Consider the following 24,774-nt stretch of genomic DNA (forward strand, 5'->3'; position numbering starts at 1 on the left):
GTCAGCTTAGCTTGGACACTACGCTAATGCGAAGAGTCTCTACGATAAGATGTAATAGGATAAGCATCCTACTTGGTTGGATCACATGTCAGATTCCAGGTTGCATCTGCATCTGCATGATGCATGAAGCATGGAGCATTGTTAGTTATACTAGATTCGGGCTACCTGTTAGGATCAAAAAGCTGAAAACAAATTTTACCATTTAGCTCTACATTCTACCCCCAGGATCATAGAAATCACGAAATCTAACATCACTTTAGCGCGAGTTTCTTGTTGCTATTGAAGTATGGAAGAGACAAAACTGCTGCTTTCCCACACGATTTCTATTCTCGTCCGTGCTCAAGAGCACTACACTTCTGTTGCGAATGATGATAAGGCCCTCATGCCGGCCTTGCTTGACGCAGGTGGAAAGATACCTCTTATTACAGAGGCTCTCCAAGACTTCGAAACTCATTTACATGGACTTGAAATTTCCGGAGTAGGCAGTTTAACTTCTACTCTACAAGCCTGCTATTCAAAGGCACAACTGTCCAAAGACATGCTCAGAAGACTTTCTCAGATAATGGGAACCCTGCAGAGAGTCGACTTTTACGAAACCGCGAATAGATCAGGTGGCAGAGGTGGTACACTGGGATCTCTAGTAATAGGGATGATGACTGATGTACGCTGCTTAATCGAAGACAGTGCGTTGGAGGAAACAATGAGGCCACAAGTCAAAGGGTTGAATGAGGCAATTGAATCTTCGTCAAGGATGGAGCCATCCGTACAAAAGGAGCAACAAGGGCATATATTTTCCAATAATGGTCCTAGTAACCAGTTCAATGCTCCTGGCGGTACTCAGAGTAACAACACGGGTGCTGGGAATCAATTTTCTGGGGCTACTTTTAGTGGATCTGTGACTTTTGGCAAGGCTTAGTCATGAATTCTTTTTATCAGCAATTGGAGAGTTTGGTGGGTATGAGAGTTATATGTACTAGTTATACTAATTATTATGTAGTGGAATAAGTCGATTTTATATCCGTCACAATCGATACTCTTCCAATAAATCTGCTTATGCCTAGACCTTGTTCTATCTGGACTATGAACTATTAAAACAAACAGATCCACTAAAGTTACCAAAGAACTGATTCCCCCTGCCCAAGTTGTTATTTTGGGAGCCCCCAGATACGTTGGACTGATTACCATTGCCGTGATTGTTAAATAATGAGACGGTCAAATTGTGATTCCACGGTTCTCGATTCCACTGGGATCCAAGTTTCTCCTCGATTCTCGCATGACTCATGTTGTTGTTGGGGGTAGGAACAGCATTTAAAAGGGCCTTAGCATAAGCAGCTGCACTAAGTGCCGAGTATGCTTGCCACTGTTTTTGCTTATGCGAATCAGAATAATCACAGATACCACGTATTACCAGGCAAGGAAGTTGGTTCATGAGTCCAGCAGCCTCTGTCTCAAAGCAGAGAATGTCATGTTGCTGTGCGATAGCATCGCGTGTCCTGGCATCTTTCATGACTTGATTCCCAGAGGCAACGATGCCGTAATGGATTTGTGGCTCATCCGTCTCTCTGGGTGGCCGATGTATAATTAAACTCTGGTCACATGCTGAACAATCTGTTTGTTGCATCTGATGATCGTATGTGGACGGAAATAAAAGGTCTTCAGATGGACGGCAAAACTTTTCTCTAATCTCGGGATACTTCTCCAGTGCGTCAAGCATGATCCCGTTCACAGATCTTGTTCCTATAATATGATTGCTGCTTATTTGAGATACGGCGGTCAATAAGATCTTAGGAGGCGAGTTGAGCGAGCCAGTGCGCTGGAAACGTCCATCTCGAACCGTCTTCCCACGGTCATACTGAATGACACCACCGCAAGTCCCATCTGGCACACTCACTACCACGTCTCCCAGTCGAATATCCACCTTGTTCTGCGGCACTCCACCTCCTATGCCGACCATAAGACCAAACCCAGACTTGACCGAGGGAAATGTTCTTAACAATTGTGCCAAGACTTCAGTTGCTGCTATTGTTCCGTAAACACCTTTGGGCAAGCAAGTAATCACCACATTGTGACCATGGATTTCGCCGAGAGTGTAAGTATTGTGGTCAATCTCCGGTTGAGGCAAATTTCCGTGAACTTCATCTAGCATGGCTCTCGCAGCGGCCGTTTCCAACGGCAATGCGCAGATCCACGCCACCGAATACTGGTCATGTCCCCGAACAAGCACGCGTTGAATTGTAGAAGGCATCGTGAAGACAATCTTATTTATAGACGAATTCAGGATGACGAGGCGATGTTGACAATATGGCTGCCTTCCATTGAACCTTGTTTCAAGTTGTTTGGGCCAAAAAGCCCAGGCGTGCGTGCGTCGAGGGTGGCCACGGGGATGCTTAATCGGGTAAAGCTCCCAGCCCTCTTACGGTACATATAGTATATATATATATATACTACTACATATCATTATTCGCACTCGGCATACAAATATCTAGGCACAAATATAAGGAGACAGCTAGACGTAAAACAGGCGAGGATGGAAGCAAATCGCCATGGGTGTGTGTAATATTCAATGAACTCTCAGCTTTTTTCATTTTTTCATCAGTCTCCCAGCCATAATCCATGGTGTTATTAATCCAATGCAATGCAGTTGACAGGTCTTCCCAAAGAAAGAAAAATCACGCTATAAATGATTCGCAGCAGATATATACTATAGTAAATATATATATTCAAAACAACAAATGAATAAAACATGTCAATTTGTCCAGAAGAGAGAGAGAGAGACAGAGAAAAAATAAAAAAGTGCAACTGGGGATATCTTGTGCGTGTCTGTGATCGTAAATTCGTCAACGCCTTATGCAAATGAAAACAAAAGAGAAGTGTCTATCCATCATGGTCGCATAACGAACTAAAATTGAAGACGAGCATTGCGGGTTTAGTGTCGTTTGTATTTCTAGAGACGGAAAACATAGATTGTTAGTCTTCAATGATGATAGTACGAATAATGAGGAAGGGTGGAAAGCTTACATCTTCTATTCTTCGTCGATTTGTCGGGTCCAACGTGTTTCCTGCCCCGAGTAAAGTCTGCCCAACGGCACGTGTAGCCCCAATGGCAGGTCGTAGGATGACAGTGGGTGCTCGTCGCCAGACTGCTTTTGCAGCTCCTGCCGCGCTGCTGCTTTCCATCACCTCACCGGGAACAGCGACAATAGCATCTCGTGTCATAAGTAAATCACGCTCTAGACTGCGGAACGCACCCCGAAGACCCTGGACGACGCCCACTGGTTGATCGGCATAGTGGGAGATTTGTTTCTTCTCGTCCTCGTCGCCCGAATCGCCGTCCCCTTCTAAATGTCCTGTCCCCGTAGATGGAGCATTGAGGAAGTCTTCCGCACTCTGGAGAACTGTCTGGGTTCCAATAGCTAGCTTGGCTCCCAGTTTGATCAGTTCATTTGTGGTGGTCTTTGCGAAAGAGAATGCTCCTTTTTGTATACTGCGTACTATTCGACCATCTTTTTTATATTCACGCATGGGAATGACGACCAGATCTTTGACCCCGCTGCCGACATTGACAAGTGATCGAATAGGCGCAAGACCCGCCAACACACCTGGTAATTGATTTCTCTTAATATCCGGCATCCAGATATCGTTGAGAGTCTGACCAAGCCTGTCAAAGCCCGAGACACCATAGATGATAACATGTCGCATTACCATGTCCGCCTCATCCAGGATGAAGAAATTCATGAATTCGGTCGTCCGCCCAGATCGCAAGCCAGCATAGTCGACTCGCTTGGGCTTAAAGTCTAGCTTCACTCGCACCGAATTGATCTCAACTCGCTGCAGGAACGGAGCATCGCCTGGAGTACTGGGAGCAGGGGCGGACTCATCCTTGAATTCGAAAAAACGACTAAGAAAGTCCAGCGCATCTTGATCAACGTGAAGACGTAGGGGCAAAATAGTAGCCTATTAACAAATGTTAGAATCGCCTTCGCTAATTATTGGATAGGCAAAAAGTACACACCTTAAGAACAATTTCTGATGCCGCCAACTCCGCCACCGGCTTGACATTCAATATTTCTAGATGCACCATGCTAGTCCCGCTTTCGCGTTCCCCAGCATCGTTCATATATGTCGCAAATTTCTTCCAAGTTGATGTCGGAATGTGATCAAAAATCTCTAGATCATTCACCCGCACGTCCATTGTACTCTGAGTTTCGCTAGAGTCTGGTGGGAAGACGACAAAATCGGCCGAAACACCCTTTAGCTCGAACGTCATTTTGTGATGCTTGCTGCGTGAGAGACGTAACCTCTTTCCGCGAACTGAAGGTGGCCGGTTTTGTCGATTTGCGGAGAGTCCGGTGACAGTCGTAGAGGTAATGTAGCTTCCTGTCTCACTAATCATGTCATCTATATCATGATTGATTGCTCGGGACAGCTCACGAGGGTCCTTGTTGGCAGGTATACCGATATAGATAGAGTTGAAGAGAAAATCGCCAATAACCGACTCTTCTTCATCATCTTCGGGGGATAGGCGACTCGTTGCTTTGGCGCGTCGTTCTGCAGCTTTCATTTCAACATCCTTGACGGCCCTTGAAATTGTATCCCTTGTGCGTTGCCAATCATATCCATCAAAAAGGTTCCAGATGAAATGCACATCTCGCACCCTGACTCTCAATGGGCTACCATGAAGTTTTACTTCATTTGCAAGGCCATAAGTATTGTGAGTAGAGTCCCATCGATGAGCCGTGCCTCCGACAGTTGATTTTCTAGCGAAATGATCATCCCGAAATTCAAGGCCTGTTATGCTAGTCGAAACATTATACTCCGAATGAAAGCTATCCATCAGACGTCTAGATCGAGACATATCGGCCATCGGATCCATCATCGTACTTGTACTCATCGGCTCTTCTGAATCAGGTCCCTTGGGATAAAAGTCGCTGACGTAGTCGAGTTCATCATCAAGAGCACCTTCAAAATTATCCTCCGACTCATGAACAGAAATTTCATCGGCGTTTGTCACTTGATCAGTCGTAAACGCTTCACCAGTAAATGAACTTAACATATCTTGCAACGGCATAACCTCAGTACGATACTTGAGTGTACTGCTCGGCAATGATGGGGGTGCAAGTCCGCTGAGAAGCCCAATGAGAGTTTGCGTGGAATCAGCACAAGTTTCCAGAATTAGCAAATCATCTCTCACTTCGACGTCAACAGACTTGTTGCCATCTGCATCAGGTGGTAGCATATTGACCGAAAACACCGCAGATGATATGTATGAAACTGGCACAAAGCCCACGTTGGCGAACCCCCGGAGTTGTTCATTCTGGCTGTCGACTATCGTTCGCTGACTGCTGCTAGTGTCCCCGGAGCCAACCATTGACACATCGTCTATAATCATGACTGTTGCCTTTTTGATCTCAAAATTGGCCTCAGAAGATCCATTCCCCGGGTCTGTGTATTTGAACTTCGAATATGTCAACACCATCAGACCTTTTGCAGGCATGTCGCGCGGATTCAATCCAACAACGCAATCTCGAAGAGACACGGCAAGCTTGAACGGTTTCGCATCAGGCTCCAGTACACCATATGCGCCAGAAGACATGCTCTGATTTCGAGAATTTCGAAGGTCTGTAAGATTGGCCACAGAGGCGGCCATCGTTGCTGCCAAATCCTCGGGTGTAGTATTGCTTTCGAGCCCAAGGAATGCAATGATCGAAGGCAGAGTATATTCAACTCTAAAACTATGAAATTTGATCTTCACTGTAGGGTCCATTTCATCTGCAATAAAACGAGCCATTATCATCGGCAACGAAGGTTGCGCGGCACTCACGTTTGCAGAGGTTTTCAGGGCCTCACCAACGAGCTCTTCTGTCTCGTTCCGCAATAGTGAAAGACTCTTCACTTGCGCCGCTATGAGAGATGGAAGGCTGATGTGAGCCATCTCTATATCTTGGGTCACTGCTCGCAAATCGCCAATCTTCTCATCGACATGAGTATTGCACTCGAAGTCGCGAATTAGTAGCAAAGTCATAATGCCTGGGCGATCATCCTCCGGCAGGTATTTAGTCACGCTTGACAACCTTGCAATTTCCAGTGGAAGATACGACAGAGGTCCCAACCCTTCTAAATCGGAAATCAACAGCTTTGCCGTTGTTACCGCCACACGGAGAACGCCTCCTTGTCTTCTTTGTCGGAAAAGCGTATCGAGCATGATATCATCATCCTCCTCATACTTATCCTTTGATGGCGTCAGCAAAGACAGGAGCCTGTCTAGATCAACCTCCTTCGGGGAATACAAGTATTCAGTTCGGATATTTCCCAAACTGAGCGTTGCCGGATATTCTCCATTATCGTCGGGGAAACATGGGCCAATAACCTTAGCCTTGTCAATCTGGATGCCAATGCCTTCATATCTACTAACTGCTTTGACTGCAGTAGTATTCAACTTGAGGGCACATGTTTCGCCCACAATGTCAAGCATGATGCCACCTAGTCGAGCATTAATCTTCCAAGGAGCAGATGTTGCGATAGAGGTAGGAGCCTCGGGGGTCGGCATTCCTTCGAAACGCACCCCTCGTGTAGGCTTCTTCGGGGTGTCTGGCTTATCTCCACGAACCGTTGAAATCGATGCCATGGAGCTTCCTAGTTCCATTAATGTACTGAGACCCCCCAGCCATCCTAAAATCTCCTCCAACCTCTGGATATTCAGGTTTAAATGGACTGGTAACGTAGTTATATTAATCCTGGCAGATGCTGGTGTTTTAGTGACGGTAAGGGAGATGTCGCGAGGGCTGGTTACTTGTATATCCCTGACGGAGTCCCGCATTCTAAGCTCCTTATTGAAGGATATGAGGGTCTCAGATGCGCATCCAAGAACGAACTTGGCCACTTCGAGTTGGAATTTCATAGTCTCCTCTGATATAAACAAGTCAGAGTTCACCGATGATAATTGTGCTTGAAGTATGATGTCATCTACTGCAGAAAAACTCGAACGAGGTAATTTAGTGGCCGTTGCCGTTTCTTGAGCTCGATACGGAACATCTGCCAGGTGTTCCAAGAACTTGATTGCGCAAGAATGAAGGTTAAGCCTAAAATGCTGGTATTTTGATGATGAGGCCTGGTGATTGTTGCTTGATGGCTTGGACTCGGGTGGTTCAACATTAAAAGCAGTGGCAAGTTTCTGGCTAGCCTTTACAAGCAGCCACCCAGTTGCTATGTCAAACAGAAATAGGACTTCATTGACGTCAACGGAAATGGCTCCAGGAGCATTTGTAAATGTGATGGGTTCGAAGACATCAGGTCCCTTGTGGCCCGATTGTTCAGCGTTATCAAAGGCGATGGATGAAGATATAGAACTTCTGCGCATTGACATCGAGTAGTCCACGTTAGAAGCTTCAAGAAGATCACCCCTCATTGATTGACTTCCAGAGCTTTTAGGCCTATCATGTTGCGAGATTGATTGTTGTTCCATGCCTGAACTGCCATATCCTTCCGGTATCCAAATCGTTATTCGACTTATGTCAATAATTTCGCGAGCGACATCTGGATCCACAGAGGACTCTGCAGCGGATGGGCATGGCTGAGGGTCCAAGGCTGCATTATGCGACTCTCCAGGCAAAATTTGTGGAGCATCCTCATCATTTGTCTGAGAGAGAGACGACACTGATTGGCTGCCAATCCTCGGCGTAGAGACATCTGCATCATCGCTAAAATCCTTCGCTGTATAAACGCCAATCTTACGTTCACGACCATGTGAATCTATATCTGATCCGAATCTTGTTGAGTCCCAACCACCGGGCATTACCGGCGCATCATGGTCTGAGGTGCCACTAATAGCGCTCATATACATGCTTGAAGCTTCTTCATGGCTGAAAAGTTTGGACTCCGATAGGTCATCGGGCAATGAGCCGGAATGAGAGCTACTGTTGCTTGATTGGATTGTAGAGTCGCCGTCAGCAGATATAGTAGAGTTGGACAGGTCGGCGGAGTATGAGGCAGGAGTCGGTTCAGGGGAGGGTGAACGAGAGGTTCCGATCGATTTTTGACTGCGGCTGAGAGATTCATGAAAGTAAGCATGCTCAGCGCTGTCATCGGTATGGGCTAAGGATCGAGGTTCGTCAAAATCATGCCATGTCTCTGGTGCGTGTGAGGAGTCAAGTTGTGGACTTCGTGGTCTTGGAGTACCGGTACTTTGGGGAGATTTAGGGTATATTTCAATGGATCTTTCTGGATCGTCAACAAATTGCGAGTGAAAAACATCATCAAGATAGGCAGGGCTATCAATAATGCCATCATAATGGCTACCTGAAACTGAGTAATCTTGACGTTGATATTCATCCCCAGGTTCACTTTCCGCATCTGAAAATCGACCATCTAGAGAATCTGTTGAACTCTCCATAAACTCTTCACCGGGCATTGTCGGATTTGAGTAGGGCACAGTCATTTGGGAACGATACAAAAGCGCAGATTCAGCCAGTTCAGGTTGCGACCCCGTAGAAGGTGATATTGGTTGTGATCGCGTGATTCCATGTACTGTGTCCGGGACATGTCCCACCTTTGATGTTGTAGTCGAAGGCGAGGGCGGAGCTTCTGCAAACCGTGCATAGTTGGAGAAAACAACAGGGTCGGATATAAGCAGAACACGGATTGAATCCAATGTCACCGTCCTGCCTGCTACCCTGGAGGAAGCACTTTGGTCTTCAGTCTCAGCAACACTACTTATCGATACCTCTTCAATAATCATAGATGCTGTTATTTGATCTGGTTTATCAACGGGGACTTTTTTGGTGGGACCATCTTGTGGAAGATCCATATCGACGCGGATATTGATATTGTTGATTTTGATTTGCAGCCTACTCAAGATACCTTGGAGGAAGCCGGAAATGAAAGTAGGAAGCGAGACTTCCTCATTTCCAAGACCAACTTCATCATCCTCGCTCAGTGATGCTGTTGAGCGTTGCAGGTATTGAGATTGTGACGAGATTGCCGCCTCGATTTCCGCCCTTTCTTCCCTGGGTTCTGATTGAATGAAGGATTGTGCTAGGTCGTCGGTTGTGGGCAGGACTGGTTGCTCGCTGGCACTACTTAAAATCGGTTTACCGCTTTTCGAGTCGTCGCCCGACAGCAGTTGGATATGTACGTCGACACCGTCAACCTCAAAAATAATTCCGCTGTTGTAGATATCGGCCGGTATGGTGACTCGTATGAGCGATGAGCGTGCTTTTAATAGTTTGCATGTTGACGGTAATTGTAGGATAGAAGCTAGTTTCTGTGCGAGGAGAGGAGGTCAGCCCAAAGTAACCTGTGTGGATGCTTTCCTACTTACCTCTAACCTCAGACCTATGTCCCGCAACTCAAAGGTACTCCTCTGGCCCCAGCGTATCCCTAAACTATCGAGATCTATGGCATCTGTATCGACCAACTCGAGTCTTGAAAGCGCGTAGCGTAGCAGGCGCTTCTGAACGAACGACGGCAGGAAGTAATCCATCGCGGCCTCTGGTTGAGACCCAAGCTGGGCACACGGTTTATCGTGTCAGCATTGAAAAAAACGAAGAGAGATGATTCAGTTGGTGCGTTTTGAACGGATAGCGTGGGAGCTGCGGTAACCAAGTCCAGATGGCTGGTTTCGTCTGAAATGTTGGGCGATTCTGGGAATCTGGAGGCGGAGACCGGAGAAATCGATAGGAGATAAGGGGCCCGATAACGCGCTCGCTGGCAGCCCCTCGTTGCGTTGGGTGGGATTATGCCAGCGATGATAAAATGGTCTCTGGACACTCTGCACGAGGAAAGTATACACTGAGACATGTGTTGGTCTTGTTGATCCTGCATGGAGCAGCGAAACAGGGTGCGTCACGTTGCCTCAGCACGCAGTCGGTCGGTGCCTCAGGTCCCACACCCAGGGTAGCCCGGCGCTAGGCAGTTTTGGGCCGCCTGCCATAGCGTCATCCGCCAAGCCCTTTGTCTATGAACTATGAATAAATCTACATGTCTATATGTTGATATATCTGTGTATTGCGTATGATCTATGTCTTTAATCCTCCAATTCACCGGCAAATTCCAGGACAACCCATTGACAGAACTTTTCAAAATCTTGATACCATTCCTGCAAATATTTGGCTTTCACACCCTGCCCGGCAATTCCTTGACGGATATCAGCCTGCCACTCGGCGGCTGTCTGGTCTTCAAAGCAGCTCCATCGGATCGAGTTCTCTGCCATAGTGGCTAGCCCGGACAAGCCTACATTTTCGAGGCCTTGGAGCGTTTGCCAGAAATCGTGCGTAAGTCCATTCTTGCCATGGCCCAGCACTGCAGGGTCGTCATTGTTGAGCGAGACAGCGACTCCCCGGGATAGCAGTGCCGGGAGAGAGTGATGTTTGATGGTGTTCGAGAGTCTCAGGATTTCGTTGGATATGGGACAGCATTCAATGAGGATTTTCTTTTCTTTGACCAAGTCGATCAATAAAGGGTGCTTGTACAGAGAATATCCGTGCCCAATTCGACGGGTACCTAGTAGAATTGCATCGTAAAGGTTCTTGTCAGTTTCATCACCATCTCCTAGACACTCGCCGGCATGGAAGAAAAATGGGATCTCCACCCCTTCCTCTGCGCAAACCTTTCGAAACCAGAAGAGCACAGGTACAAGGTCCGCAAGCGTCCTTCCCCTATCTTCTTGGCCAACAACATCGAAGCCACTGATCATTTCTGGGTACTCTTTCTTGGCAATTATACACTGCTCCATGCTGTCAACAATTTCCCTATTCGAGAAAGATCGAAGCGTGGTCCATATTATTCTGGCTCCATAGAAATCTTTCCCTTCGTCACTGGCCTTGAATTTCTCAACTTCTTCTTTGAAGACACGGAAAAACTCGACGTAGTCAGCCTCTGGAGTTTCAACTCCCGTTTTGCGCCATTCCCATCCAAAGTCGAGTCTGAAATCAACGTATCTAATGCCGTCTCTAGCCAATTGTGCAAGCAATCGTTGCAAGCATGACCGGAAAATAGGCTCGTAAGTTACAAGAGACTGTAAGACAGAGAACACGCGCCCAAAGATTTCCCATATGGCATCAACGCCATGATGATGATAGTAGGAATGTTCTGGAGTAATCATCATTCGACTCTTAAGCCACTTTCGAAAACCTTCTTGTCCCCCACGAGGATATGTGTCCACAGACTTTTGAACGTTAATTAGCGACGAAGGTTTGTACCCTTTGCTCCATACTGGCTCTAAGTTATCGGAAGCTTCAAGAGGTTTGTTGGAGTACTGGAAGGTAAATGGAGCTTTGTCAAAGTCGTCATCACTTAATAATGGGGCAGGAGCAGATATGTGCATGCCTGGCGTCTGGAGAGACTGATCAATCAAAAAGTCAAGGTCAAACATGGCGTCCATATGCGCGTGTAAAAGAGCGCCTTTGGGCATCCGCTCTAGAATTTTCCATAGTTTTGTCTGCTCCATGCGCTCACGAGCAGCAGTAAACATCATCCCTGGATAAAGAAGTTCTTCGTCGAGCCTTCCCTTTTCCTTGGTCCATACATCGCGCAGCTCTTTCTCTCGTATGGTGGACACAATCCTACAGGCCTCCTGGGCAACAATAGACATGGAGTTGCGAAAGGTAAAATCTGACAATTCATCAGTTACTCTCCGTATACCTCCACTTATGAAATAGTTACTGACCATGTCTTTGCTTGTGTTCCTGTTCTATGAGCGCCTCGCGGCCGTTGAGGTACTTTTGAATGAATGGATCTTCAACCTGCGGGATTCCTTCATCCAACTCCCATTGGATATCCTCTTTAGGGGCGACCATCGTGGGCATATATGAAAGTCAAGCGCGGCTTCCAGAAGAGGTCAAATTATCTCTTCACTGCAATGAGCAAGTGCGATATTCTAGTTCGACTACTCGTTTTTCGTTTTTGGCAGTCGTCGTTGCAATCGATCTGACTCAGCCAACGGTCGGACCAATCATAGACATTCTCTCTATCCTGCCCCACCATCCACATACAGTCGGGAGACGCGAGCGTTGATTGGCCCAGCGACATACTTGCCTAGATAGGCATTAATTGGAAAGTACAATAATCTTTGTACCTTTCTTCTGACCAAGCAGTGGCTAGACACAATCACCTACACAAACTTGGAAGGTTCAGGTCCTGGAAATACCCCTAACCTTGATCAAATTAAAAACTATTGAGTCATTGACTATTCCGAATCTACTGTTTCCCCTCTTAACTCCCTGATATTATACTCTTGCCTAACCATGGAGGGTCTATCTGTATACTACACCAATAATCTGCTTTATACGCAGGAAAGATTGTCGAAATATCGACCTGGCGGGTACCATCCCGTCCGCCTTGGCGGTGCCTTCAAAAACAACCGCTACGAAGTAAATCATAAACTAGGATGGGGAGGGTTTTCCACCGTCTGGCTTGCACATGACAGAGAGTACGCTGATAGAGATCATTGTATTCTTCTTCTTCGCCAACTTCTGGAAAACAAAATCGATGAGTTTCACTTAAAATCATGACAGCAGACAGCTCATCGGCATCTCGGGAACGTGACAATATACAGTGTCTGCAAAACCACCCCCAAGGGAATCTCTGTTCAATTACTTGACGACTTTACTCACCACGGTCCTAATGGAGCCCACCAGTGTCTTGTATTCGAATTATTTGGCCCTCCTGTGGATAAAGTTCTCCACGAGTACTACGAATCTCAAGAACGGCTAGAAACTGCCACCATCTTACGAATGTCAAAACAGCTTCCTGAGGGTGTTGAGTTTATCCATAGGTCCGGTATGGGCCACGGAGGTAAATTTTGTCCGTCTAGTAATCTGCTGCATCTTTAACTTATCTTGTGATAGATATAAGCGGTACGGACTTGTCGAATGCAACAAAAGAAGATCTTTTTGAAGTTCCTGGTACTCCGGAAGTTGAAAGCTGGCTCATATTGACGGCAGTCAACTCCCCAAGGGCTTACCAGAGACTCTAGTGGAAGCAACGGAATGGGATGAGTGGGTAGACGAAGATGAAGAAGACATTCGGATCATTGACTTTGGAGAGAGTTTTCTCAAAGGAAGAGAGCCTATGAAAATTGCTCAACCAGGGCCCTTACGTGCACCAGAAACGATTTTTGCAAAGCCCTTGGACTACAGCATCGACCTATGGCGTTCCGGCTGTATAGTAAGACACCCCCCTAATCTTATATCGGAATATTACTCAATAAACGACCTGTAGATCTATTCGTTTATATTTGGAACCCATCCCTTTCAATACCTAGGTGACGATGATGTCTTGGTGGCACAGATGATAGACTTTGTAGGCAACTTGCCGAAGGGTGGCAATCACAGTGGGAGTGGATGCAGAGAACGTCCAAATTTCAACTACAGCCAAAAGAAAGTAGGTGACTTGGCGAGTGACTGCGTTGCTGAAACATTTTTTCTAACTTTTGCCCAAGACTGTCAACCATCGAAGCTAGCACGAAAATTCAAGGAGAGAGTGCATGATCCGGAAATTGGATCCTTACAATGTGTTATTGAAGGGCTGATGAGATTTCTGCCGTCCAGCCGTATCGCAGCGTCAGTGGCCTTGGATTTAATGGAGTCGATCATGAGACAAAATTACAATTCTGACTATAAAGGTGCTGCGTACACGCCGATTAGGTAGTATGTTGCACTGGGGCGTAAATAATTATTTGCCGGATTTCCTATTGCTTACTATTTCCAAATCCGAGCACAAATTACATTCACTTTCTTTTGAAAAGCAACAATGTAACCGAATTCCCAACCTTGAATCTCGGGTTCTGCTCACCGATTGCTATTCTAATCTCATCCGCCATCTCCTTCACGCAATCCTTGTCTGTCCCCGCAAGATCAGTATGCGCTTCCCTCCAACGAGTCACCATGCTAGCTGTACCCAAGCTTGCCTCTAGACTATCCAGTGTTGTCTCGCCTTTAGAATCATCCTTATCAGCCAGGAAGAATTCTTGACCATTGCTTAGAATGCCATTGCGATCCCATTCCTGGCGTACAAAGTCTGACTCTGGAAATGCCGACGCGAGGCTATTCCCGTCATCGGCAAGATGCCATGGAAGAACGAGGTTGTCATACATATCGCGGGATAGACGATTGGGAGGAAGTTCGTATGGAGCTAAGACTTCTCGCTCCAAACGGAACAGAGCTTTTTGTACCGCAGCCGCGTTGGGGGTTGAAGGGTCTGATGTTTGTCAGTCACGGTGCAACTCGTCGTATGAGGATTTGAATGCTACTTACGACAGTATAGTGATGAACATGTCCATAGAGCAACGGTGCCTTGCGGCTTCACTAGTCGGGCTGCTTCGGCCCAGAAGTCAGGCATTGAGAACCAATGAGCCTAGTTCAAGCTCGCCTTATTAGCACGGATACATACGCACACTATGGAACAAGCAATATAAAAACGACAAGTGAATATCCGGGACTGCTTGAGACTTACCGCCATGGCAGCTGTCAGCAAATCAACGCTCTTTTCCCCAGTAACACTACTTCCAGACGCCGACAGAGCATCTATGACTCCTTGAGCGCATTTCTCAGCGCCGCAGACGGCAAAGACTACCGAACGGCCAGTGCGAGTCATATTATTGCTACCTTCGTCTAATTGGCTTGCATTAGACGCAGCATGAATCATTTCGGCGCCGGGGTCCAACCCTATGGCATAGTCGAATGCGGATGCCAAATCGCGTGTTGCGCGCCCGGGGCCACAGCCGATGTCCGCGAGGACATCTAGCTGGCCGCCGGTGCTGGTGTGGAAGTTGATAATTGTCTCATAAAGCTTCTTGGGATATGATAAACGGTTTTTTAGATAGCCTTGGGCTTGAGAGCGTGTGTAGTTGGTGAACGTTGGGTCAGATTGCGCAGTCGGCATGATGTCGGGCCGTTTGTAAGGGAACCTGGTTCGAGAAGAAGTATTGCGAGATGGTTTGGTTTAATTGCTAGCTGTCTATGGGATGAACTGCTCAATTGAAAATGCTGGGTAGATCTCAGCTTAGTTATCACACAAATCTAAAGGTTGTGACTCATTTTGTGACTCATTTCGCAGTTTGCTTCTCACGTTACATCGTTGCTTGTAGATGCGTTTTTCCATATCTTTTTTATTTCCCTCGGGTTTTAGCGCATTTCTTGGTTTCGGGCAACATAGCAATTTTGATATTCCTTTAAACTAACTTTGTGGTGGATTTCGAGGCATAGATGTAAGGGCTACGTGTGTCACATGACTCTGACTCGGACCGCGCGTCTGAGTAAACCGCGCAGTAATGCCCGAGAAATACGTTAACTTCCCAAGTTAATTATTAGTCTTGTCGACTGCTTTGAAATTAGTTAGTTAGAGATCTAGCGCGAGCTATGAACAACGTTAAAATGATGCAACTTCATGAAAGTAGTTCGGGTTCCAAATTAGTCATCATTGATTGACTGAGGTATCACAGCAGCTATGTATAAGAGAAGAATCACATCAAAGATAGCGAGAAGCAACATTAAATCAAGCGGAGAAGCCCCGAGCACAACTCCTGCAACGCAACGCAATGATGCTCGCTCGATAAATAGTTTTTTGTTTGTACCGCCATGCATCACGTCGAAGTGCATGAATGCCTGGAGAATGAGGGGGGTAATTCAAAAAGAAAAAAAGGTAAAAAGAAAACGCCGCTTTGACAAATGCAATCGACTTTGAATAATGAATTTCCGTCCTTCGTCGTAGCAAGTAAGCAAACGGTGCCAGATCAGACTCTTAATCGGGCTGAGGCTTCCTATGCCCCTCATTCATCATCTTCGATGTCCCGATGCCTGGCCAACACATGGCGCTTGAATTCTTCTGGATTGCTGTCCCATAGCTCCGCGGCTTGGCCGTTTAGGGGACTCGCACTGTGTATGGGTTTATGAGATTAGCCACATGGATCTCCGGCTCACAGACAACAGAGATAGACGTACTTATTTGGCTCGCCAAGAAGACTCTGCAGGCTGAGCAGAACACTCTGCACGTTGTACACGGCACTCCACTTATCCTTCAAGATATCCAGACAAATCCGACCTGAAAAGTCGACGTTGGGGTGGTAAATGGGGGTCTTGAAAAGCACTGTTGGTGGAGCATAAGGATAATTATTAGGAAATGCAAAGGAGAGTTTGAAGGTCAAGTTTTCGTAAGGCGTCTCCGTCGGCCCGTCGATGGTTGCTGTCCACGAGAGCAGGTTGCCATCAGCATTAGGGAAGGCCGAAATTCCAGGTGATGGCGAGAGCATAAGCTGCATCAGCTCTGACTGCAAGCTACAGTGCAAAAGTAAAGTGCGTTAGCCAGGAAGAAGTTGCAGCAAGTGACGTTGATTCTCACCGTTTGGTGACGCTCTGGATGTCGCCTCGTGGGGCGGAAGCACCGAGCTTGGATGCCTCGTGGGCTTGAGGAGCGGTGTTCTGAGTGTCTTCCATCGCGTAGTCCATGGCGTCAGGAGAATTAAAAAGCCAGATGGTCGGCGCTACGACTTATTCTTCCTTGAAGGGGGCTGCGGATCTGGGAACCGCAGCAAGAGATCTCTGGAATGTAGGGAATGTGGATGTGACCGAGGCGAGTGACGGATGCGGTAGTGGCCCACAACAGAGCTGCTCACAGGGACAGAGAGAGACGAGAAGGGGCAGATGCAGAAGGTACACGACGGAGGATCGCGTGTCTACCGGAGTGTCCGTACGCCGTGCGTGCGAGAGTCTTCCGTATGATTTCTTCTGAAGTTGTTGTTTACCGGCGAGCCTCCCACGGCAACGCCATGCTTAGTCAGCCGGGCGGGGAGCAACCACCGCCAACCCGCCAGCAGCAACACGCGACTGTCTGCAACGCCGCCTGGCTACGTTTTGTTTTGGTTATTTCTATTTGATCCAATTATTATACCGCTGCCCGCATGGCTAGGCACACCTGAGAGATGACTGCGCCAGGCTGTGGTCCCCGTTGCGTGCGTGAAACTAACCGGACAACCCAGATGGCGGGGTGGATTACTCGAAAGGGATAAATTGTTTTGTCGTCAACAACGCGACCCACCGCGACGCTCGCATCGCCAGAGACAGACACGTCGATGGTGAGAGTTATAGCCACTCCTCCACATCCTTTGCGTTGTCACCAGTGGGACGCGACGCCATGCAGCACTCTCAGCTCGCCCCGCTACCAACAGAGCTGCCCTTTCGCATTGTGTCCAAAACAATCGGCCAGGGCGCTTATGCATGGTCAGGCCCCTTCGGTGTTCTCTTGAAGCTTACCTACATACTAACTCGGGCTTTGTGCGTGTGTGCAGCATCAAGAAAGCATGTCCGCTCCAAGACAACCAGCCGGTCTTCGCTGTCAAATTCATACACAAGGAGTATGCCGCCCGGCATGGCAAGATCGGGGCTAGGCAGCTGCAGATGGAGGTGACGGTCCATAAGCATATTGGTGATCACAGAAACATCATATCCTTCTTCCATACCGGCGAAGACCCGACGTGGCGATGGATCGCAATGGAGCTAGCCGAGGGGGGTGACCTTTTTGACAAAATCGAAGCGGACGAAGGCGTTGGAGAGGATATTGCGCACCTCTATTTTACCCAACTCATCAGCGCCGTCAGCTATATGCACTCCAAGGGAGTTGGACATCGCGATCTCAAGCCGGAGAATGTGCTGTTGTCTGCGGACGGCAACTTGAAAATCGCCGATTTCGGCCTGGCAACTGTCTTCGAGTACAATGGCAAGATGAAGATGTGTACCACGCTCTGTGGGAGCCCTCCATATATCGCCCCCGAAGTGATATCATGTAGCACACGAGGTCAAACCAAGGGTGTAGGCTATCGAGCCGACTTTGCAGATATTTGGTCTTGCGGAGTCGTTCTCTTCGTGCTGCTTGCCGGCAACACGCCTTGGGATAGCCCAACTGAGAATAGCTTCGAATTCAGTGAATATCTAGAGAAAAACGCCAGGACATCTGACGAGCTTTGGCAGCGATTACCGACGGCGGTGCTGTCGCTTCTAAGAGGTATGATGAAGGTTGATGTGGACAGCAGATTTACAATGGAAGACGTGAGGAGACACCCGTGGTTTACTCGGCCGAATAGATATCTCTCTACAGAGGGCAAGTTAAGAGACCAGGTGAATCTCGCAACTAGCATGTTTGAGTCTTTACACATCGACTTCACGCAAGACCCACTCGCACAGTCACAGCGAAGTTCCCAGAGGGCTTCATCTTCTGCTATGGACATGGATGACTTGGAGGCGAGATTGTCATCCACCCAACCAGATATGCCCATGGGCAATGTGACTGTCGACTGGGATATGCCCCTCGTCAACACATTTTCCTCGACACAGCCAGCAGACCACCAGCCCATGTCTATTTCACAGGATTACCAACATGCCGATCGTTTAGAAGACGAACCTGCCATGTCCCAGTTTAGCCAGAACCCCTCGGTGCCGCTCAGCCGAACACAAAATGCGCAGAAATTCCACGACATCATACCATCACGGTCTTTAAATCGATTTTACTCGAGCTGGGCGTTGAAATTACTCGTCCCAGTGCTGAGCGAAGCTCTTCATCGACTAGGAGTTCCGGTGCCCCCTCAAATAGCTGGCATCGATTATGGTGGCCCGGTTGTCATCCGTGTCGCCACAAAAGATCAACGGCTTTGTCTATTGCAAGGAAATATTATTGTGGAATGTGTTTCGGAAGGCTTATTTGAGGTTGAGTTCATTAAGGTCAAGGGTGATCCTCTAGAATGGAGGCGCTTTTTTAAGAAAATTGCGGTTTTGTGCAAAGATGCAGTATATAAACCTGACTAACAGGATGTAATAATACCCATCGGGACATGTTGTTGAATGGATTTCTTTGTATTAATGAAGCACTTTTGCAGCCGTAGCAATGGGGATCTCCTAGCCTGTTTCAGACAACGCATCTAGCTAGGTTCCTCTGGGGCTTCATTCCTGTGTCCCACACGGGATCGATATTTGTGGCTGGCTGATGATGCAGAAATTGTTTACACAGGGTGACATCGGAATGGGGTTCATAAGTAATATTTGCCGAGGTGCACTTGAACGTTTGTCTCCACCGCGCCTGACAACTCACGCACTAGGTGACTAACATATAATGTCCTTGAGAAAAAAAAAACGACCGAGGACAACATGATCATGCACCCTCTTGAATGAGCATGATAGTGGACCTGTCGTCTTTATCAAGGGAATGAGTCCCATGCGGGGAATCGACAGACCGTATCATATCATCCTGTGACAGCCAGGATTCAAAAGAATAACCCTACTCTTGGGAGAGTGCAAGAAACCAAGATGACCGGAAAAAAATACGCTCTACCACGAGGATTATATCCGTCTGCAAGGTAGGCTTTACTTGTACTTGCTTCATATCCCCGGAAAAGTCACCATCACTGGCTACGTATCATCTATGCTGATCAGTTCTCTTCAGGCTGAACTTCCAGTTCTATTTATGGCAGGAAGCTCTTGGTTTCATCGTTCATCCTTCCGTTGATCTAGCAAAACCAGACTTGAAAGTGGCTGATGTGGCTACTGGCACGGGAATCTGGCTCAACGAGCTATCCAAGTATGTACCTTCGTCGGCGCAGTTGGACGGGTTTGATCTTTCTACAGACCAGTTTCCGCACATCTCATGCCTGCCGTCAAATGTCCGTCTTCAGATCTGGGATGCAACCCAAGAACCGCCCGAGTCCATGGTTGGTGTCTATGATGTTGTGCACATTCGGCTCATCGAGTTTGCTATTGAGGATAACGACCCATCCATTATCCTCCGTAATTGTCGAAAGCTGCTAAGTGAAAAGACTCCCAGAAGATGTTAACTGTCGAGGGGCGTCAAGGTTGCTGACTAGTCTCTAGAGCTAGGTGGCATCCTGCAGTGGGACGAAATAATTCTTCAGCAGATCCAGTCTTTTCGTCCACAAGCTGAGTTGCCCACGCCGTGTTTGGAGAAATTCTGCCAGATATTCTTGAATGTTAAGCCCATCGAGTGCGTCAATTCAATGGTTACTGGAGCGTAACATTACATTTTCTAACGGGCTGCATGATAGATGGATTCCCATCTTACACGAATTTTTCGAGAAATACAAGCTCCATGTGGTGGCAAACGAGGTACATCTGCAGAAAAAATGGCAGAGACAGGCTATTATGGAAAACTGGTGCCTGCTCGTAGACGAGCTTGCCCAGGAACTAGATAGGAACGGAGAACCAGACAAAGGAGATGAACTAAGAGGCGTTATAAACGGTGCTTATGAGGAAATCAAACGCGGTGGCTTCTATTCGCAACCAATGCAAATTGTGGTCGGGAGAGCTGTGGCGTAATACCTGATTTTTGTGCTGGTAAATAGAGACCTGCGTATACAATTTCCAGTCTCGTTTTACATGGTATGTATATAAATACAAGAAATGTGCATCGGTCTTAGGTCCACGCAGAATCACGGCGGAATGATTGGGCGGATATTAGCCCTAACATACATCGCTGGCTATTCGTGATTTCATCATGACAACAGGCAACCACCAGGCAGCTATGTCTGGCATCTTTCTGGGGTTTGAGAGTATTACTACACACGCATCACAGTAAACTGCGTGATGTGTTGCAAAAGTTCAGCTTCTAGCCTAGACTCAGCCCTTGTTAATGCCCGGTTGTCAAGATGAAGTTCTTTGAACGAATTGAAAGACACCTATACGAGCGTAACAGGTTTGATCAACTGAGCGCGCTTATGGATTTAGAACAGTTCTTTACCTTGTCCTCCAAGAAGAAAATTCAAACGGAATGGATTATAGGCCAAAGCCTGGAGCAGCGTCTAGGAACAATACTCTGCGAGCGCGAGATGTATCTCAAAGAGGAAATTGAGGCACTTGAAAAACAACAAAGCTTCAATCATTATCTGTTGGGGATACACAGGATCTAGAAGAATTCCGAGACGAGCTGCGGCGTCTGGATTTAGAATGGTGGCTTCATATCAGAGACAATGTTCGACACATGGAGGCAGAGCCCAAGGGGTCAATTGTACGGCGGTTTAAACTACTCTCGGAATTACGACCCGAACTACTTGCGCTGGACTGCAAATTAAGAGGATGTTGTTGTAACTATAACTGTGGATGTTGCCAAACTCCCAGAGAAAGCTCCAGAGGGATTCTCTTCGGTCATTGCTCGGCGGATTGGTGTGGATGCTGTATACGCCGGAGAGGGTTCGGCGAGATTCCTGACCGTAGGCCAGATACTTATCGTGTATGGAATACGTAAATAGAACCATGCATATTGCCGTTGATCAAGTCACAATATTACTTAGGCTATATGTAAGTGCATAATGAGTATTATATGCGTTAGGCACCCTTCCCTAGACAATATTTCCTAAAACGGAAGGAGTTTGCTTTTTCTCCTTTTTCCTCTTCTTTTCCCTCTTTTCTCCCTTCAGACTCACATAACAAACCTGAGATGTACATGTCAATACGTGTGGGTTCATCCTAGCGACGTTGAGGCTTGTGTTGATGTAAGCTAACAAAATTTGCCGAACTGCGTTGATATCACCGCTAGAGAGTGCGGGTTGGGCGGCTGTATGGTTACATAGTGGTTTAATCAACAGGCTATGGAGGGCAATGGTCTGTCCATGGCTGGTCTCAATGCACTATGCACTAAAGCAACGAAACATCTTAAAAATAAGGCTGCATAACACCTATCCATATCCCGGAGGCCGAAATGGGAGTCTAGACGTCTCCAACCGGCGCGTTTCCACAAGATTCTATCACTAACCACGCAAAAGCATTCCTTGTCATGCCCCCTGCTAGAGGGATTGCTATGGTTTCATGCAGCTTGCGGGAATTCTTTTTCCGAGTCATATTGACCGGCATGAGGCTGGACACTCAACCGTTCTGAGATATGCTCTTTATTCGGCTAGACCGATCCTCAATAACAGCCTAGAATGTGCTCTATCAGATGCATGTGACTATATTTGACCAAACATTCTTGGTTAACGTACAAATCATTATCGAATCGCCCTAGAAATTTAGTGCATGTAACTGTCTCATTACGCCATACATCCTTTGAAAGCCCATCGCTATTACTCATATAATTTTGCTAGCTAAAAATGGTGGATCTCCACTTACTTGACTCTGATGAAACGTTCTACTCAACCTATTTTGAAACAGGTAATTTTATTCTTGCAGACTCATGGACTAGTTGAGGTAGATACAAGCAATGAGAAAGAAACCCCTCTGGCTTAACACTGGAGATCGGCTGCATATAATGTAATGTAATTTCCCATGGATTCATAAATTCAGGTTTTCGGTCTTCACCCCATCCTTCCTTTTCCCTTTTACAGCATCAATGCCCTTGTTACAGGCTTAATAACTGCCGGGGTAGCAATACTTTACTCTTCGGCGCCGTCGAGAATAGGTGACATGAGTAATTTTAGAAGCTGGTCACAACAAGAGCATCTCATTAGCCTGATCCATTTGCGAAATGCACGACGAAAAGGGGAGACGACCACAAAAGCAATAAAACATAGAACTGACCCATTGTTCTAAGACTGCCTCGTTGTCTCTGAACTTCTCGAACTGCTTGTCCAGTTGTTCTACGTATGCGTCAGCTTGTTTTGTTTCCTTATCTCCCAACTTGGAGAGCTATCCTTATTAAAAGAGTGCAAGAGGCCACTCACCTGCAGTAACGTAGAGGACATCTTCGAGTCTCAGGTCGTCCCTTAGACCGTCCAAGAACTTCTGAGACTCGGAATCTGTGCCAATTTGGCTAATATGGAACCGCACCGCTATATGAAGACATCAGCAAATGCTAGATGGCAGTCGCTAGTATAATTGAAGTAAAAGAGACAGACCGGTAGGATCGTAACCAGCCTGCTTTAGCCGCTTTCCACACTCGATAATAGCGTCCCGGAAAGTATCTGTCTTCTCGGGGTAAGGAATGCCATCTGTAAGAACTGAAATGATTATGGGCCGTTTCAGCTTCTCGCCTCGGTCCAGGATGTTGTAGACCAATGGCTGCAAAATCTTCCTGGTCAAATTGGTGCCAATGTTGGTTGATCCGCTGACAGGAATGCTGGAAACGAGATCCTCGACCTCACCAGCATCCAAGACACCGTGGAATTCTTTGGTGTGATTGATGAATTGAAGTTCAATGCCTTCGCCATCAGGGACAAGTTGTGTGGTTATACGCGCAATGCGCTTCACGAGCTGTCTTTGTGAGTCGAGCCGACCATCCGTCTCCATCGAGAGGCTATCGTCTGAGATTTTGTTTTAGTGAGGGCTTTAATCTATGTGACATTGAATATCTCAACACTCACCACAGTATATAACTGGCTGGTAGAGAGCCAATCTGGTCAGATTCTTTATATCATCCGGCCGCTTGAGTGTTGTAGAAGGGTCAGTCTTGAGCTTCACGGCCTTTTTCGCTACCTGGTCCAAGAAGTCGTCGTCCTCTGCGAAGAAGTCATTCATCTGGGTCTCTTTGAGGAACTCGCTGATGTTTTCCTTGAAGTCCTGAACTGTCTGTGGGTTCTTTATTTTCATTTCCTGTTTAAGAGATGGACATCTGGTTAGCTCTAATAAAGAACCCTTCGTATCAATAAAATGGGGAAATGGGCGAACCTACGTCAACAACTTCAGGACGCTCTTCTCCGGTGATGTTATACAGCTGCTGAGCGACCCCCTTCACGAGGCCCGTGACAAGATCACTGTTCATCCAAGCCACGACGAAGAGCAGGAAGGACACAATCAACTGAACAAATGCTCCTGTGGTACCTCCCCGTTCGTCTTTAGGCAGTAGCGCCTCAATAACCTGGGGATCTTTTGTCTGATCTCCAAGCTGTTTCGCAGTTTTCTTAGCTGAATTCGGGATATTGACATTGGCACCACGGTCTACAAACAAGCTAATCACTTTCGGATCCCTGAACTCGACGATGACTTTCATCAGAGGAGTATTTCCATCGTCAGAGGGCTCATCAATCTCAGCGTCATGGTCCAGAAGGTAGGTGATGATATCAAACCGAGACTTGGTAGGCATCGTCCCGGATGCCGCATACCAGAGCGGAGTGCGGTTACCTCTCGACGCCTTGTTGACGTCGGCATGTTCTTCGACCAGAGCTTTTACTACATTGACATGGCCTTTTAGAGCAGCGCTCGCCAGAGCGGTACGGCCCCTGATATCGATTTCATCGATGTCGAAGGAGGATCCCTGAGATGCTCGATAGCGAGCAATTCTGATCTTGTTGAGAGTTCCTTTCAAAGCTTCGTCGTGAATAGTTGTCATATTTGAAGCTGTATGGCACCTAGGTATACGATAATTACAGTCAAGTGCTCATAGGCAAGACGTATACGAAGTGGATAACTTAGTTTTGTAGTCGAGAATCCGGGGTTGCGTCTGTTTCCCGGGAAATCACTTTTCGGGGTAATCTGCTTTTTTATCATTATATATCATGGGTATTAATGGAATTCATACGCTCCGGGCTTTCCGTGCTAAGAGTATGCAAATGTCCTATCAGAAGATCATGTTCTAAACGTGTTCATGAAATTTTGTCAACATCGGGGCATATCCTTGGGCTTGCATGTCTGAATATGAAAATCCACCAACCACTGTCTCTACGGCGCTATCAATGGGCACTTTAGTCAAGAAGTACGGGTGAGAGTCATAGTTAGAGAAATTGAGATGGTTCTTTTTCCTTGTGGTACCGTTACACTCAGAAGGCCTCGAACATCCCGGCCATCATGCAAAGCTGAGACAAGTTCGGAATGCATACGTTCTGCCAACAGATGCTTACGTCTTCAGCATGAGGCT

The 24,774-nt window shown here is 47.1% G+C and overlaps 8 protein-coding genes across 8 annotated transcripts, besides 2 other annotated features; 3 read left to right on the forward strand and 5 right to left on the reverse strand.

Moving 5' to 3' along the window:
- Positions 1–1,317: 1,317 nt before the first annotated feature.
- Positions 1,318–1,556: a repeat region (Identified by RepeatMasker using a combination of RepBase library and repeat library created with RepeatScout).
- A 239-nt stretch (positions 1,557–1,795) lies between these two features.
- Positions 1,796–2,188: a repeat region (Identified by RepeatMasker using a combination of RepBase library and repeat library created with RepeatScout).
- Positions 2,189–2,674: 486 nt separating this feature from the next.
- Positions 2,675–9,478, reverse strand: UA08_03750 (Autophagy-related protein 2; the record flags this gene model as incomplete). The annotated part of the gene is made up of 5 exons (XM_020266084.1): positions 2,675–2,701; positions 3,019–3,491; positions 3,600–3,954; positions 4,013–9,259; positions 9,317–9,478. 5 exons carry the CDS (start codon positions 9,476–9,478, stop codon positions 2,675–2,677), a joined length of 6,264 nt encoding a protein of 2,087 aa, XP_020120952.1.
- A 543-nt stretch (positions 9,479–10,021) lies between these two features.
- UA08_03751 (hypothetical protein) lies at positions 10,022–11,792 on the reverse strand (the record flags this gene model as incomplete). Its single annotated transcript, XM_020266085.1, has 2 exons — positions 10,022–11,607; positions 11,663–11,792. 2 exons carry the CDS (start codon positions 11,790–11,792, stop codon positions 10,022–10,024), a joined length of 1,716 nt encoding a protein of 571 aa, XP_020120953.1.
- Positions 11,793–12,239: 447 nt separating this feature from the next.
- Positions 12,240–12,970, forward strand: UA08_03752 (hypothetical protein; the record flags this gene model as incomplete). Its single annotated transcript, XM_020266086.1, has 3 exons — positions 12,240–12,424; positions 12,551–12,789; positions 12,843–12,970. The coding sequence occupies 3 exons, from the start codon at positions 12,240–12,242 to the stop codon at positions 12,968–12,970; spliced, it is 552 nt and encodes a 183-aa protein (XP_020120954.1).
- A 753-nt stretch (positions 12,971–13,723) lies between these two features.
- On the reverse strand, positions 13,724–14,877 carry UA08_03753 (hypothetical protein; the record flags this gene model as incomplete). The annotated part of the gene is made up of 3 exons (XM_020266088.1): positions 13,724–14,193; positions 14,250–14,349; positions 14,449–14,877. 3 exons carry the CDS (start codon positions 14,875–14,877, stop codon positions 13,724–13,726), a joined length of 999 nt encoding a protein of 332 aa, XP_020120955.1.
- An 886-nt stretch (positions 14,878–15,763) lies between these two features.
- UA08_03754 (Ubiquitin-conjugating enzyme E2) lies at positions 15,764–16,439 on the reverse strand (the record flags this gene model as incomplete). Its single annotated transcript, XM_020266089.1, has 3 exons — positions 15,764–15,869; positions 15,936–16,268; positions 16,333–16,439. The coding sequence occupies 3 exons, from the start codon at positions 16,437–16,439 to the stop codon at positions 15,764–15,766; spliced, it is 546 nt and encodes a 181-aa protein (XP_020120956.1).
- Positions 16,440–17,124: 685 nt separating this feature from the next.
- On the forward strand, positions 17,125–18,788 carry UA08_03755 (hypothetical protein; the record flags this gene model as incomplete). The annotated part of the gene is made up of 2 exons (XM_020266090.1): positions 17,125–17,210; positions 17,279–18,788. The coding sequence occupies 2 exons, from the start codon at positions 17,125–17,127 to the stop codon at positions 18,786–18,788; spliced, it is 1,596 nt and encodes a 531-aa protein (XP_020120957.1).
- A 498-nt stretch (positions 18,789–19,286) lies between these two features.
- Positions 19,287–19,810, forward strand: UA08_03756 (hypothetical protein; the record flags this gene model as incomplete). The annotated part of the gene is made up of 2 exons (XM_020266091.1): positions 19,287–19,336; positions 19,423–19,810. 2 exons carry the CDS (start codon positions 19,287–19,289, stop codon positions 19,808–19,810), a joined length of 438 nt encoding a protein of 145 aa, XP_020120958.1.
- A 2,547-nt stretch (positions 19,811–22,357) lies between these two features.
- UA08_03757 (hypothetical protein) lies at positions 22,358–24,249 on the reverse strand (the record flags this gene model as incomplete). Its single annotated transcript, XM_020266092.1, has 6 exons — positions 22,358–22,405; positions 22,503–22,561; positions 22,646–22,753; positions 22,820–23,224; positions 23,285–23,489; positions 23,593–24,249. 6 exons carry the CDS (start codon positions 24,247–24,249, stop codon positions 22,358–22,360), a joined length of 1,482 nt encoding a protein of 493 aa, XP_020120949.1.
- Between the last annotated feature and the right edge of the window lie 525 nt (positions 24,250–24,774).

The sequence above is a fragment of the Talaromyces atroroseus genome, assembly GCF_001907595.1.
Source record: "Talaromyces atroroseus strain IBT 11181 chromosome Unknown scaffold_3, whole genome shotgun sequence".
Lineage (NCBI taxonomy): Eukaryota > Fungi > Ascomycota > Eurotiomycetes > Eurotiales > Trichocomaceae > Talaromyces > Talaromyces atroroseus.